The sequence below is a fragment of the Scyliorhinus torazame genome, chromosome 12, assembly GCF_047496885.1.
Source record: "Scyliorhinus torazame isolate Kashiwa2021f chromosome 12, sScyTor2.1, whole genome shotgun sequence".
Taxonomy (NCBI): Eukaryota; Metazoa; Chordata; class Chondrichthyes; order Carcharhiniformes; family Scyliorhinidae; genus Scyliorhinus; species Scyliorhinus torazame.
Genome location: NC_092718.1, coordinates 87,848,245 through 87,864,611, shown reverse-complemented (window position 1 = coordinate 87,864,611; position 16,367 = coordinate 87,848,245). Strand labels below are relative to the sequence as shown.

The following is a 16,367-nucleotide window of genomic DNA, read 5'->3' as shown; positions in this document are numbered from 1 at the left end:
TCCACTTGAGTGGCAACTTTCAAAGATGTATGAACATAGACCCCAAGATCTCTCTGCTCCTCCACATTGCCAAGAACTCTACCGTTAACCCTGTATTCCGCATTCATATTTGTCCTTCCAAAATGGGCAACCTCACACTTTTCAGGGTTAAACTCCATCTGCCACTTCTCAGCCCAGCTCTGCATCCTATCTATGTCTCTTTGCAGCTGACAACAGCCCTCCTTACTATCCACAACTCCACCAATCTTCGTATCGTCTGCAAATTTACTGACCCACCCTTCAACTCCCTCATCCAAGTCATTAATGAAAATCACAAACAGCAGAGGACCCAGAACTGATCCCTGTGGTACGCCACTGGTAACTGGGATCCAGGCTGAATATTTGCCATCCACCACCACTCTCTGACTTCTATCGGTTAGCCAGTTCGTTATCCAACTGGCCAAATTTCCCACTATCCTATGCCTCCTTACTTTCTGCATAAGCCTACCATGGGGAACTTTATCAAATGCCTTACTAAAATCCATGTACACTACATCCACTGCTTTACCTTCATCCACATGCTTGGTCACCTCCTCAAAGAATTCAATAAGATTTGTAAGGCAAGACCTACCCCTCACAAATCCGTGCTGACTATCCCTAATCAAGCAGTGTCTTTCCAGATGCTCAGAATTCCTATCCTTCAGTACCCTTTCCATTACTTTGCCTACCACCGAAGTAAGACTAACTGGCCTGTAATTCCCAGGGTTATCCCTAGTCCCTTTTTTGAACAGGGGCACGACATTCGCCACTCTCCAATCCCCTGGTACCACCCCTGTTGACAGTGAGGACTTCCTGGGTCCGTATCCCTCTATTCCCATCCTATTCATGTATTTGTCAAGATGCCCCTTAAATGTCACTATCGTCTCTGCTTCCACCACCTCCTCCGGTAGCGAGTTCCAGGCACCCACTACCCTCTGTGTAAAAAACTTGCCTCGTACATCTACTCTAAACCTTGCCCCTCTCACCTTAAACCTATGCCCCCTAGTAATTGACCCCTCTACCCCGGGGAAAAGCCTCTGACTATCCACTCTGTCTATGCCCCTCATAATTTTGTAGACCTCTATCAGGTCGCCCCTCAACCTCCTTCATTCCAGTGAGAACAAACCGAGTTTATTCAACCGCTCCTCATAGCTAATGCCTTCCATACCAGGCAACATTCTGGTAAATCTCTTCTGCACCCTCTCTAAAGCCTCCACATCCTTCTGGAAGTGTGGCGACCAGAATTGAACACTATACTCCAAGTGTGGCCTAACTAAGGTTCTATGCAGCTGCAACATGACTTGCCAGTTCTTATACTCAATGCCCCGGCCAATGAAGGCAAGCATGCCGTATGCCTTCTTGACTACCTTCTCCACCTGTGTTGCCCCTTTCAATGACCTGTGGACCTGTACTCCTAGATCTCTTTGACTTTCAATACTCTTGAGGGTTCTACCATTCACTGTATATTCCCTACCTGCATTAGACCTTCCAAAATGCATTACCTCACATTTGTCTGGATTAAACTCCATCTGCCATCTCTCCGCCCAAGTCTCCAAACAATCTAAATCCTGCTGTATCCTCTGACAGTCCTCATCGCTATCCGCAATTCCACCAACCTTTGTGTCGTCTGCAAACTTACTAATCAGACCAGTTACATTTTCCTCCAAATCATTTATATATACTACAATCAGCAAAGGTCCCAGCACTGATCCCTGTGGAACACCACTGGTCACAGCCCTCCAATTAGAAAAGCATCCTTCCATTGCTACTCTCTGCCTTCTATGACCTAGCCAGTTCTGTATCCACCTTGCCAGCTCACCCCTGATCCCGTGTGACTTCACCTTTTGTACTAGTCTACCATGAGGGACCTTGTCAAAGGCCCTACTGAAGTCCATATAGATAACATCCACTGCCCCACCTGCATCAATCATCTTTGTGACCTCCTCTAAAAACTCTATCAAGTTAGTGAGACACGACCTCCCCTTCACAAAACCATGCTGCCTCTCACTAATACATCCATTTGCTTCCAAATGGGAGTAGATCCTGTCTCGAAGAATTCTCTCCAGTAATTTCCCTACCAATGAAGCAAGGCTCACCGGCCTGTAGTTCCCTGGATTATCCTTGCTACCCTTCTTAAACAGAGGAACAACATTGGCTATTCTCCAGTCCTCCGGGACATCACCTGAAGACAGTGAGGATCCAAAGATTTCTGTCAAGGCCTCAGCAATTTCCTCTCTAGCCTCCTTCGGTATTCTGGGGTAGATCCCATCAGGCCCTGGGGACTTATCTACCGTAATATTTTTTAAGACACCCAACACCGCGTCTTTTTGGGTCTCAATGTGACCCAGGCTATCTACACACCCTTCTCCAGACTCAACATCTACCAATTTCTTCTCTTTGGTGAATACTGATGCAAAGTATTCATTTAGTACCTCGCCCATTTCCTCTGGCTCCACACATAGATTCCCTTGCCTATCCTTCAGTGGGCCAACCCTTTCCCTGGCTACCCTCTTGCTTTTTATGTACGTGTAAAAAGCCTTGGGATTTTCCGTAACCCTATTTGCCAATGACTTTTCGTGACCCCTTCTAGCCCTCCTGACTCCTTGCTTAAGTTCCTTCCTACTTTCCTTATATTCCACACAGGCTTTGTCTGTTCCCAGCCTTTTAGCCCTGACAAATGCCTCCTTTTTCTTTTTGACGAGGCCTACAATATCTCTCGTTATCCAAGGTTCCCGAAAATTGCCGTATTTATCCTTCTTTTTCACAGGAACATGCCGGTCCTGAATTCCTTTCAAATGACAATCGAAAGCCTCCCACATGTCAGATGTTGATTTGCCCTCAAACATCCGCCCCCAATCTATGTTCTTCAGTTCCCGCCTATACAGTATACAGTAATCACTATACAGTAATCTTTTTTGTGGTTGTAAATAAAATTTTTACTTATAAATCTGGTGCCTGTAACTCATTGGAACAGTCAAGGGTTAAGGATCTGAGGAAAACACACAAATTATCGGTTAATTCACTTGTTCTGAGACTTCGGGGTCTGGGAGGCTGGACTTTGACTGTGCACTCGCCCAGGGTGACGTCACACAATTGCCAATCTGCCCCTCGTGGTGCCAGTTATAGTTCACTGGGCAACACTTTCCCTCCCTACTTCTCTCTGTCTCTCTCACTCTCTGCCGTTCCTCAGTGGAGAAGTCATGAGCAACAGCCACACTCCACTGACTTGAATCTCTTGGTTCAAGTCAACACTAAGGAGTGCTGCACTGTCAGAGGGTCATTACTGAGGGAGTGCTGCACTGTCAGAGGGTCAGTACTGAGGGAGTGCTGCACTGTCAGAGGGTCAGTACTGAGGGAGTGCTGCACTGTCAGAGGGTCAGTACTGAGGGAGTGCTGCGCTGTCGGAGGGTGAGTACTGAGGGAGTGCTGCGCTGTCGGAGGGTGAGTACTGAGGGAGTGCTGCGCTGTCGGAGGGTCAGTACTGAGGGAGCGCTGCACTGTCGGAGGGTCAGTACTGAGGGAGTGCTGCGCTGTCGGAGGGTCAGTACTGAGGGAGTGCTGCGCTGTCGGAGGGTCAGTACTGAGGGAGTGTTGCGCTGTCAGAGGGTCAGTACTGAGGGAGTGCTGCACTGTCAGAGGGTCAGTACTGAGGGAGTGCTGCACTGTCAGAGGGTCAGTACTAAGGGAGTGCTGTGCTGTCGGAGGGTCAGTACTGAGGGAGTGCTGCACTGTCAGAGGGTCAGTACTGAGGGAGTGCTGCACTGTCAGAGGGTCAGTACTGAGGGAGTGCTGCACTGTCAGAGGGTCAGTACTGAGGGAGTGCTGCGCTGTCGGAGGGTGAGTACTGAGGGAGTGCTGCGCTGTCGGAGGGTGAGTACTGAGGGAGTGCTGCGCTGTCGGAGGGTCAGTACTGAGGGAGCGCTGCACTGTCAGAGGGTCAGTACTGAGGGAGTGCTGCGCTGTCGGAGGGTGAGTACTGAGGGAGTGCTGCGCTGTCGGAGGGTGAGTACTGAGGGAGTGCTGCGCTGTCGGAGGGTCAGTACTGAGGGAGCGCTGCACTGTCGGAGGGTCAGTACTGAGGGAGTGCTGCGCTGTCGGAGGGTCAGTACTGAGGGAGTGCTGCGCTGTCGGAGGGTCAGTACTGAGGGAGTGTTGCGCTGTCAGAGGGTCAGTACTGAGGGAGTGCTGCACTGTCAGAGGGTCAGTACTGAGGGAGTGCTGCACTGTCAGAGGGTCAGTACTAAGGGAGTGCTGTGCTGTCGGAGGGTCAGTACTGAGGGAGTGCTGCGCTGTCAGAGGGTCAGTACTGAGGGAGTGTTGCGCTGTCAGAGGGTCAGTACTGAGGGAGTGCTGCACTGTCAGAGGGTCAGTACTGAGGGAGTGCTGCACTGTCAGAGGGTCAGTACTAAGGGAGTGCTGCGCTGTCGGAGGGTCAGTACTGAGGGAGTGCTGCACTGTCAGAGGGTCAGTACTGAGGAAGTGCTGCACTGTCAGAGGATCAGTACTGAAGAAATGCCGCACTGGCAGGGCAGCACGGTAGCATTGTGGATAGCACAATTGCTTCACAGCTCCAGGGCCCCAGGTTCGATTCCGGCTTGGGTCACTGTCTGTGTGGAGTCTGCACATCCTCCCCGTGTGTGCGTGGGTTTCCTCCAGGTGCTCCGGTTTCCTCCCACAGTCCAAAGATGTGCATGTTAGGTGGATTGGCCATGATAAATTGCCCTTAGTGTCCAAAATTGCCCTTAGTGTTGGGTGGGGTTATTGGGTTATGGGGATAGGGGGGAGGTGTTGACCTTGGGTAGGGTGCTCTTTCCAAGAGCCGGTGCAGACTCGATGGGCCGAATGGCCTCCTTCTGCACTTTAAATTCTATGATAATCTGTGACAGGGGGTCAGTACTGAAGTAGTGCTGCACTGTCAGAAGGTCAGTATTGAAGAAGTGCTGCACTGTCTGAAGGTCAGTACTAAGGGAGCACTGCACTGTCAGAAGGTCAGTACTGAAGAAATGCTGCACTGACAGGGTCAGTATTGAGAGAGTGCTGCCATGTCAGAGGGTCAGTACTGAGGGAGTGCTGCACTGTCAGAGGGGCAGTACTGAGGGAGTGCTGCACTGTCAGAGGGTCAGTACTGAGGGAGTGCTGCACTGTCAGAGGGTCAGTACTGAGTGAGTGCTGCACTGTCAGAGGGTCAGTACTGAGGGAGTGCTGCACTGTCAGAGGGTCAGTACTGAGGGAGTGCTGCACCATTGAAGGGTCAGTACTGAGGGAGCACTGCACTGTCAGAAGGTCAGTACTGAAGAAATGCTGCACTGACAGGGTCAGTACTGAAGGACTGCTGCACTGTCAGAGGGTCAGTACTGAGGGAGCGCTGCACTGTCAGAGGGTCAGTACTGAGGGAGCGCTGCACTGTCAGAGGGTCAGTACTGAGGGAGCGCTGCACTGTCAGAGGGTCAGTACTGAGGGAGTGCTGCACCATTGAAGGGTCAGTACTGAGGGAACGCTGCACTGTCAGAGGGTCAGTACTGAGGGAGTGCTGCACTGTTGAAGGGTCAGCACTGGGAGCATGCACAGTGCTCCAAATTTGGTCTAACCTAGGTTCTGTGCAGGTTGAATGAGGTATTCACCATGAACAGTAGCTGCACAGTAAGAGCGAGAGGAATGTTGGAAGTGAGAGGCAAGGTGCCATCCTTCAGTGACATTTAAATAGAAAAGCACAATCTCCAGAAGATTATTCTGTGAAAATGCCATTAAAGTCATTGGAGTTTCATACTTTCATACCAAGGAGTCCCAGTAATGAGGTTGTAAAAGATGTGGTACATCACAAAACATAAAACTGTGAATGATTGCTCTTCCCAGTACTGTCTCAGCCACAGTCCTCAGCAGCCAGTAATAAATCGGCCTTCTCTACGTTATCCAACGCACAAGGCTTTTCAATGATTAGTAATGCAATAAATCTATATTACCATCACTCCCAGTCTCTGCTGTGCTCACACAAAGCTCTGATACCACTGAATATAAATGAGGTGTAATGTGTTGTCTTTAAGTACAACGTAGCCCGTGCGTTCATGTGTCTCAGTGAACATGTAAGTTCACACAGAGAGTAAATAGGAATGATTCATTCTCGTCAGCTACTGTATGGGCCCCCGCGTTTGTGTGTGTCTACACGCACGCGTGTGCATGATCATGTGTGTGCATTGGTGTGTGTCCATGTGTGTGTGTGTGTTTGTGCATGCGTGTGCATGCATGACAGTGTGTGCATGTGTGTATGCACATTGTGTATGCGTGCATCTGTGTGCATGAGCATGTGTGTGTATGCATGAATGTGTGTGCATGCACATGTGTGCGCATGTGTGCATGACCATTTGTGTGTATGTTGCGCACATGTGTGTGTGAATGGATGTGTGTACATGTGGGTATGCATGCACAATGTGTGTGCACGCATGTGTGGGTGCATGTGTTTGTGCATATGTGCACATGTGTGCATGCATATGTGTGTGTGCACGTGTGTGTTCATGTGTGTGTGTGTGTGTGCATGTATGTGGATGTGTGTGTGCATGCATAGAGGTTTGAGGTACCGAGGGGGAATGAGTTTAGGTATTGGCAGGTGCGGGATTTTGTGCGAAAGGAGCTGCCGCGTTCCCCCAAAGACCGGAATGCACGCTGCCGGAGGAATCCCTGCTCCCAGATGAGATAGGGTGGGCAGGACTGGGGACATATACAGGTGGTTGGGAGATTAGGGTAAGGTGCTGGTGGAAACGATTAGGCAGATGTGGAAGGCGGAGTTGGGGAGGGAGTTAGGATGGGGGCTCTGGTGTGAGGTGATGTGGCGAGTGAACTCAACTTACTGCAGGGCTAGAATGAGCTTGATTCAGTTCAAAATGGTGCACAGGGTACACAAGACTCAAGCTCGGATGAGTGGGATCTTCCCGGGGATAACAGATGGATGTGAGAAGTGTGTGAGGGGAGTGAGGGGGGCAGCTAATCATGTTTTGGGTTGCGAGAAGTTGGAGAGCTTCTGGGAGGCGGTGTTTGGGGCCTTATTGAGGATAATGGGGGCCGAGGTGAAGCCGGACCCCATGGTGGTGACCTTTGCGGTTTCAGAGATGAAGGAGCTGCTGGAGGGGAAGAAGGCCAAGGTCGTGGCCTTCGCCTCTCTGATTCTCCGGCGATGGATTATTTTGAATTGGAGGTCAGATACAGCACCGGGGGTTGCGGCCTGGCTGGGAGACCTGTACGAGTTTCTCCGTTTGGAAAAGATTAAGCTTGACGTAAAGGGGTCAGAAGAGGGCTTTGCGGTACAGTTGAGACCGTTCATGCCGTTTTTGAGGAGCTGTTAGTCATGGTGGGGGGGAAGAGATTAAAAGGGTAAAAATGTACAAATGTTAGCTCTTTTGTTGGAGTGTGGTTTGCTGTTATCATTTACGTTTGGAATAAAGTATATTTTTGAAAAAAATGTGTGTGCATGCACGCATGTGTGTATATGCATGCATGTGTGTGTGCATGAGTATATCTATGTGTGCATGCGTGTGTGTGTGCATTTTAGAAATAAATTTAGAGTACCCAATCATTTTTCCAATTAAGGGGCAATTTAGCGTGGCCAGTCCATCTAACCAGCACATCTTTGGGTTGTGGGGGTGAAACCCATGCAGACATGGGGAGAATGTGCAAACTCCACGTGGACAGTGACCCAGGGCTGGGATTTGAACCCAGGTCCTCAGCGCTGTAGTTCCAGTGCTAACAACTGCACCACGTGCTGTCCCTACATGTGTGTGCATTTGCACAGATGTGTGTGTATGTGTAAGCATGTAAGTGTGCATTGCTGCCTCGCGGCGCCAAGGTCCCAGGTTCGATCCCGGCTCTGGGTCATTGTCTGTGTGGAGTTTGCACATTGTCCCCGTGTGTGCGTGGGTTTCGCCCCCACAATCCAAAGATGTGCAGGGTAGGTGGATTGACCATGCTAAATTGTCCCTTAGTTGGAAAAACTGAATTGGGTACACTAAATTTAAATGAAAAAAGTATATAAGTGTGAGCCTGTGTGTGAGTGAGTGTGTAAGAGTGTGCATGTGTCGATATGTGTGGATGAGTGTAAGTGACTGTGTATGTGCGCCTGAGTGAGAACGTGTAAGTGTGTGTGTATGTGTGTATGAGTGTGTGTGTGCGTGTCTGTGAGTGCGTGTGTGTCTGAGTATTTGTGTGTGTGAGATGTGTGTACGAGTGTCTGTGAGTGTGTGTCTCTATATGTGTGAGAATGTGTGTGCACGAGTGTGAATGTATGTGTTAGAGTGTGTGTGTAAATAGGGATTAGTACGGAGGTCCATTGGGTAGATATTGGAGGTTTCGTGGCTCAGTGCATTAGCCACCCTGACTCTGAGCTGGAAACTCTAGGTTCGAGTCCCTCCCCAGGACTAGGTGGCCAAGGAAGGTGTGTTCATTTTAAAAAAAATTTAGAGTACCCAATTCATTTTTTCCAATTAAGGGGCAATTTAGCGTGGCCAATCCACCTACCCTGCACATCTTTGGGTTGTGGGGGCGAAACCTGTCATGATATTCAGATAAACATCATGGTGCAAACACACATACACACTGATGGACAGATCAACGGACCAATCAATACACATGCAACATCACAGCCAATCAAAAGCAAGAGCATACACACTATAAAACGGGGAACACGACACTTCCCGCTCATTCCAGCAGGAGACAGCTCAGGGCACAGAGCTCACAGCAAGCCACTCAGACATTCACCATGTGCTGAGTGCCTCTCCTAGATAGTGTTAGGGCTGGGTCCACAGGTTAGAGGGTAATGAGCGAACCACAGTAACCAGTTTACAGATGTTGTTATTGTTAGTAATAAAACTGAGTTGTACCTTCCGCAACCGTGTTGGTTCGTCTGTGTAGCAGAGCACCCAACACGACAAAACCCACGGAAACATGGGGAGAATGTGCAAACTCCACACGGACAGTGACCCAGAGCCGGGATCGAACCTGGGACCGTGAGGCTGCAGGGCTAATCAACTGCGCCACCGTGCTGCCCGTAAGGTGTGTTCATAACGCAGTCAAACAGGTTGAGTGTATCAACCTGCAAAGTCCTTCAAAACACCCCAACGGCTATCAGTAAGTGTGGGGATACTCCTGGGCAGTCACATTTAAAGTGGTGCGGTCCCCCCTCGAGCTAGAAGCTCCTGGAATCAGACTAGCGACCTATCCCTAGCTATGGAAACAGACAAAAGCCTGTCTTAGTTCACCACTAGGTATGGGAAGAGAATTGCAATTGGTAGTTATGCATTAATATTGATATTTGTTGGTGCAGAGGACTCAATACAGTGGCTCAATGGGCATGAATGGCTCAACACTGAAGTCCATTAGGTACAAAGTAATTCATGATAAGCAACTCCAGTTGGAAATAAAGAAATACTCAGGTTCGACAGAAATATTGGGATTAATACCTGGGACTTTACGGGGATTTATGAATAACTCGGACAGATCTATCTGATGCTAACTAGGGTTAGATGTCTCGCTATGGACCTGCAGCTTTACAGGATTCGCAAAACTGCTACAACTTTATCAATTCAAGGTGGTTGCAGGGTTGGTGAATCTAATACAGCCTGGTGAGATAGGGTACAACAAAAAAATAACAAATCCAGTCTAATTCTGGGGCCCAGCACTGTAAATCCAATAGCTCACCAAGAATTCTGCTGTTAAATGCAACATAGCAGCATGTTCTGCGTTCCAAAAGAGGATTCTCTGACCTCGCAAGGCAGAGGCAATCTATTCGATTTGTGATATAAGTGCCATAGCGCAAGTGGGATTTTTTAACACAATTGGTTAGAGGCTTCCAAACTTTTAATATCGGAGTCTGTAAGTGGAGGCAGAGTCACCGACCCTACAACATTCTGGGAAAGGAGGGAGAGAAAGAGTCCGTCACAGCCAGCAAAGGATTATTTTTGTGATGAAATTAAATGAAAATCGCTTATTGTCACAAGTAGGCTTCAATGAAGTTACTGTGAAAAGCCCCTAGTCGCCACATTCTGGCGCCTGTTCGGGGATGTAGCCAGATTGGCGCCCAGAAGGATCCTTTGAACAACAATGTGATAACGACTGAGATTGTCTTTTTTTTCTATAAATTTAGAGAACCCAATTATTTTATTTTCAAATTAAGGGCAGTTTCAGCGTGGCCAATCCACGTACCATGTCCATGTTTTTGGGTTTGTAGGGGTGAGACCCACGCAGACACGGGGAAAATGTGCAAACTCCACATGGACAATGACCTGGGAACGGGACCTCGGTGCCGTGAGGCAGCAGTGCTAACCACTGCATCACCATGCTGCCCTTGACCGTCTTTTTTTTTAAGTAGTGTTGGATGAGGGATAAATTTCACACCGGGGAGAACTCCCCCCTCCCCCTGCTTGTCTTCTGATCCCAAAGAGAAAATGCTGGAAAATCTCAGCAAGTCTGGCAGCATCTGTAGGGAGGGAAAAGAGCGAACGCTTTGAGTCCAGATCGCCCTTTGTCAAAGCTGTCTCCTGATCTATTGCACCCATCCAATGAGGAAGACTCCCTCAGAACAGGCACTCCAACAGTGCAGTGATCCCTCAGTCCTGACTCTCTGACAGTGCAGCACTCCTTCAGTACAAATCCTCTGATCGTGTACCACTCCCTCAGTAATGGCCCTCTGACAGTGCAGCACTCCCTCAGTCCTGACCCCCCCCCCCCCCCCCGAGAGTGCTGCACTACCTCAGTACTAACCCTCTGACAGTGCAGCACTTCCTCAGTACTGACCCTCTGACAGTGCAGCACTCCCTCAGTCCTGACCCCCCCCCCGAGAGTGCAGCACTACCTCAGTACTAACCCTCTGACAGTACAGCACTTCCTCAGTACTGACCCTCTGACAGTGCAGCACTCCCTGAGTACTGACCCTCAGACAGTACAGCGCTCCCTCAGTACTTCCCTACGACAATGCAGCACTCCCTCAGTACTTTCCTTCGACAGTGCAGCTCTCCCTCAGTACTTCCCTCCGACTGTGCAGCACTCACTCAGTACTTCCCTCCAACAGCGCAGCACTCCCTCAGTACTGACCCTTTGACAGTGCAGCAGTCCCTCAATACTGACCCTCTGACAGTGCAGCGCTCCCTCAGTACTGACCCTCCGACAGCACAGCACTCCCTCAGTACTGACCCTCTGGCAGTGCAGCACTTCTTCAGTACTGACCTCTGACAGTGCAGCACTCCTTCAGTACTAATTCTCTGACCGTGTACCACTCCCTCAGTAAAGGCCCTCCAGTTTAATTAACATTCCTGTACGTTTTTCCTAGCGATGACCACACTGACTCTTACCAATCTTTACAGATGCACTATAGGAAGCATCCTACCTGGCTGTATGACAGCCTGGTGTGGCAACTGCTCGGCCCAAGACCGTGAGAAACTTCAAAGAATCGTGAACATAGTCCAGTCCACCACACAAACCTGCCTCCCATCCATCGAGTCTATCGACACCTCCTGCTGACTTGGGAAAGCGGGCTGCATAATCAAAGATCCCTCCCATCCGGCTTATTCACTCTTCGAACTTCTTCCATCAGGCATGAGATACAAAAGTCTGAGAACACACATGAACAAACATCTTCTTCCCCGCTGTTACCAGACTCCTAAACTCCCCTCCTATGGACTTGTTATAACCTCGCTGATTACTACTGGCTGGGGTCAAATGGCAATCCCACAATCTTCAGTGAGCATCAGCTCCCCCAATGAGGGGGGCGGAGAAATCATTAGCAGAGTCACCTGGACAGATAGAGCTGGCCAGTGTGGAACCAGCTGAAGAGGAGAGAGCAGTGTAGAGTATTGCTGCTGTTGTATATATGTAATTGTAAATAAAGTTATTTCTTTTGATGCTGCAAACTCATGCTGGATTCTTTGTGGCCCTCACGAAAGGACTGATCTGATTAATACTACACTACTGTTTGCTTCACCCGATGCCGGTGTCGATGTATTTACATTGTGTACCTTGTGTAGCCTTATTACGTATTTTCTTTTCTGGTTATGTACTAAATGATCTGTTTGAGATGCTCGCCGAAAAATACTTTATACTGTACCTCAGTACACATGACAATAAACAAATCCAATCCAATCCAATGTGAAGGGGGAACAGTCTTACCTCGTGTGCCATTGAAGAACAGCGTTTGTCGGTATGGGTTCTGGATCACCACAATGGAGCCATCATAACTGTGGAGTTTGCAGGCGATCTCTGCCCTGTCTCCTTCCATCACTGTCACATTCTCAGCCTGAACCACCTGGCATTCCACTGGCAAAGGGAAACACAGAAGCAGCCGTTTTAGACAATCATCTCGGCACTTTGCAAATAAACAAAGCTTTCTCGAAAGGAAATACAATAAATACAATTCCGTTTTAATTTCACCACCTCTAATTCCAAAGCACTTAACAGCAAGTAAAATTACTTTTTTGAAGAGTGCTGACTCCTGTAACATAGGAGACTCAGCAGTCTATTTGTGCACGGTAGGATACCACAAACAGTAACGTGATAATGACTCCTATCATCACTTTTTTAGGGATGTTGGTGAGGGACAAATATTGGCACCGGAGAGAACACCCCCATGCTCTTCTTCCAAATAGTAACGGTGGGAGCTGTTACATCCACCAGAGTGAGCAGACAGGGCCTTGGTTTAATGTCTCATCTGCAAGACGGCACTTCTGACAGTGCAGCACTCCCTCAGTAATGACCCTCTGACTGTGGAGCGCTCCCTCAGTACTGACCCTGCAACAGTGCAGCACTCCCTCAGTACTGCTCCTTTGACAGTGCAGCACTCCCTCAGTACTGACCCTCTGACGGTGCAGCACTCCCTCATTACTGATCCTGCGACAGTGCAGCACTCCCTCAGTACTGACCCTCTGACAGTGCAGCACTCCCTCAGTACTGACCCTCTGACAGTGCAGCACTCCCTCATTACTGAGACTCTGACAGTGCAGCACTCCCTCAGTACTGCTCCTTTGACAGTGCAGCACTCCCTCAGTACTGACCCTCTGACAGTATAGCACTCCCTCACTACTGTCCCTCTGACAGTGCAGCACTCCCTCAGTACTGCTCCTTTGACAGTGCAGCACTCTCAGTAGTGACCCTCCGATAGTGCAGTTCTCCCTCAGTACTGATCCTCTGACAGTATAGCACTCCCTCACTACTGACCCTCTGACAGTGCAACACTCCCTCAAGTTTTTGTATTCATTTACAGGACGTGGGTGTTGCTGGTTAGACCAGCATTTATTGCCCATGCATAGTTGCCCTTCAGAAGGTGGTGGTGAGTTGCTTCTTGAACCTCTGCAGTCCTTCAGGTGTAGGTATACCCGCTGTTAGGGAGGGAGTTCCAGGATGTTGCCCCAATGGCAGTGAAGGAACAGTGATATATTTCCAAGTCAGGGTGGTGTGTGACTTGGAGGGGAACCTTCAGGTGGTGGGGTTCCCAGGTATCTGCTGCTCTTGCCCTTCCTGATGGTAGTGGCCATGGGTTTGGAAGCTGCTGTCTAAGGAACTTTGGTGGGTTACTGCAGTGCATCTTGCAGATCGTCCACAGGGCTGACACTGTTCGTTGGTGGTGGAGGGTTTGAATGTTTGTGGAAGGGGGAGCAATCAAGCGGGCTGCATTCCGGGATGGGAGAGAGCTTCTTGAGTGTTGTTGGAGCTGCACTCATCCAGGCAAGTGGACAATATTCTATTGTACTCCTGATTTGTGTCTTGTTGATGCTGGACAGATTTTGGGGGGATCAGGAGGTGAGTTGCCATCGGATTCCTAGCCTAGGGAGCATTTCCTACCTACTGGTAGCCACAGTATGAATATGGCTAGTCCAGTTCAGTTTCTGGTCAATGGTAACCCCCAGGATGTTGATTGTGGGGGACTCAGCGATGGAAATGCCAGTGAATGTCAAGGGGAGATGGTTAGATCCTCTGTTGTAGCTGATGGTTATTGCCTGGAACTTGTAAGTGCAAATGTAACTTGCCACTTGTCAGCCCAAGCCTGGATATTGTCCAGGCCTTGCTGCATTTGGACAGGGACTGCTTCATTATCTGCGGAGTAGTGAATGGTGCTGAACATTGTGCAGTCATCCGCAAACATCTCCACTTCTGACCTTATGATGGAAGGGAGGTCATTGATAAAGCAGCTGAAGATGGTGGGCCTAGGACACTACCCTGAGGAACTTAGTTGGGCTTGTGGCGCAAAGGTAGCAAGTCTGACTCCAGGTCAGTAGGTTGCATGTTCAAATCACGTCAAGCTGACGGAGTTTTTCTGCAGCTGGTTCCAGGATTTATGGGCTGTACGGTAGCACAGTGGTTAGCACTGTTACTTCACAGCGCCAGGAACCTGGGTTTGATTCCCGGCTTGGGTCACTATCTGGAGTCTGCACGTTCTCCCTGTGTCTGCGTGGGTTTCCTCCGGGTGCTCCAGTTTCCTCCCACAAGTCCCAAAAGACAGGCTTGTTAAGTGAATTGGACATTCTGAATTCTCCCTTAGTGTACCCGAACAGGCGCCGGAGTGTGGTGACTCGTGGATTTCACAGTAACTTCATTACAGTGTTAATGTAAGTGTAAGCCTACTTGTGACACTAATAAAGAGTCTTATTATTATTATTCTGCAGTGATGTCCTGGAGCTGAGATGATTGGCCACCAATCACTACAACCATCTTCCTTTGTACCAGGTATGATTCCAACAGTGGAGAGTTTTCCCCCTGATTCCCATTGACTCCAGTTTAACCAGTGCTCCTTGATGCCAAACTCAGTCAAATGCCGCCTTGATGTCAAGGGCAGTCACTCTCACCTCACCTCAGTACTGACCTTGGGAGTCTTGACCTGCTTTTTGGGTTCAAATCTCTGTGAAGGGGACACAGAAGGAGAGAGAGTGGTGACAGAGAGGGAATGAGATAAAGAGGAGCAGGGAAGAGAGAGAGAGCGTGAGACAGAGGGAGAGAAGAGAGGGAGATGGAATGAGACTGAGTAAAAGACAAAGAGAAAGAAAGGGAGTGAGAGGCAAGTGGAAGAGAGAGTGAGGGAGTGAGCGAGAGGGAGGCAAGAGGGAGTGATGGAGTGAGAGTGTAAGACAGAGAGAGGAAGAGAGAGAGAAGGAGAGGAGAGGGTGAGGAGTGTGAGAGAGGGAGCGAAGAGCCAGACACAATGAGAGAGAAAGAGAAGGAGAGAAAGGGAGGGAGAGAGAGAAGAGGGGACGAGAGAGTGAGGGAGTAAGAGAAACGAGGGAGAGAGTGAATAAGAGTGTCAAAGAAAGAAAGAAAAAGAGAGAGAGAGGGGAGAGACAGAGTACAAAGGTGAGTGGGAGAAATAAGAGGAGCTAAAGGGAGTAGGAGCTGGAAAGAGAGAGTGAGAAAGAGAGAGGGATTGCAATGTACTGAGCCATGACTGATCCCTGTACAAAAAAATACTCCTCACCAGGATAATCTGTAATCCCTCACCTCAGAATGAAAAGCGGTAGAAAAATGTTATGTTTCAGGGTGAATAGTGCCGTGAACATGAGTTGAGATCTGATCATGAGAATCACAGTTAATTCTTCAAAAATTCTGAGAAGGAACAGCCTGCCTGACTCACAGTAACTGTGGAACTGTCAAACTGAAACAGAACAATAACCCCAACTCATTCACAAATGTTCCTTTCGTGAAGGAAGCAATCAGTCCCCACCCAGACTGGTCTGTATGATTCGCCATTTTCACATTAACCTGGGTGGGTCTCAGCAACAAGTGACCCAGGGAACAATAACAATTTATATTTAGTTAACACCTTTAATGTTATAGAAAACCTCCAGGCAGACTGGAAAACAACATTTGACCCCCCAAACCACATAGCAGGGGTTTTAGGGACAGGCAACCAAAATCCTGGTCAAAGAGGTCAGTTTTTAAGGAGTGTCTTAATGGAGGAGAGCGAGTGTCATAGTAGTCTACAGCATAGAAAAGGCTCTTCGGCCCATCACCTCTGCGCATGCACACCAAGGTCCCTCTGAACCTCAGTGCTTCCCAGACTCCTGCCTTCTTCCATGTATTCCCTTGCCTTGTTTGACCTGCCCAAGTGCATCACCTCACAGTTATCCTCCTGTAATCTAAGGCTATCCTCCTCACTATTTACGACCCCCACCAATTTATGTATCATCTGTGAACTTATTCATCAGTCCTCCTACATGTATGTCAAAATCATTGATATGAACCCCAATCAGCAAGAGCCCCAACACTGATTATCCCGGGATCTCACTGAGAGATAGAGAGAGAGAGAGGTGGGGAGGTTCACACTCAGGTCCCCAGCCAGCTAAAGGCACGACCGCCAATGGTGGCACTATGGGAATTGGGGGATGCTC

The 16,367-nt window shown here is 49.0% G+C and overlaps 1 protein-coding gene across 3 annotated transcripts in view; it reads right to left on the bottom strand.

Annotated features, from left to right (window-relative positions):
• The window catches only part of cadm4 (cell adhesion molecule 4), a 667,928-nt gene that overhangs the window by 289,048 nt on the left and 362,513 nt on the right, over positions 1-16,367 (bottom strand). For all 3 annotated transcript variants that reach the window (XM_072468958.1, XM_072468960.1, XM_072468959.1), the window contains exon 2: positions 12,163-12,309. In XM_072468958.1, the coding sequence (XP_072325059.1) occupies positions 12,163-12,309 (147 nt within the window). The remainder of the gene's footprint in view (positions 1-12,162; positions 12,310-16,367) is intronic.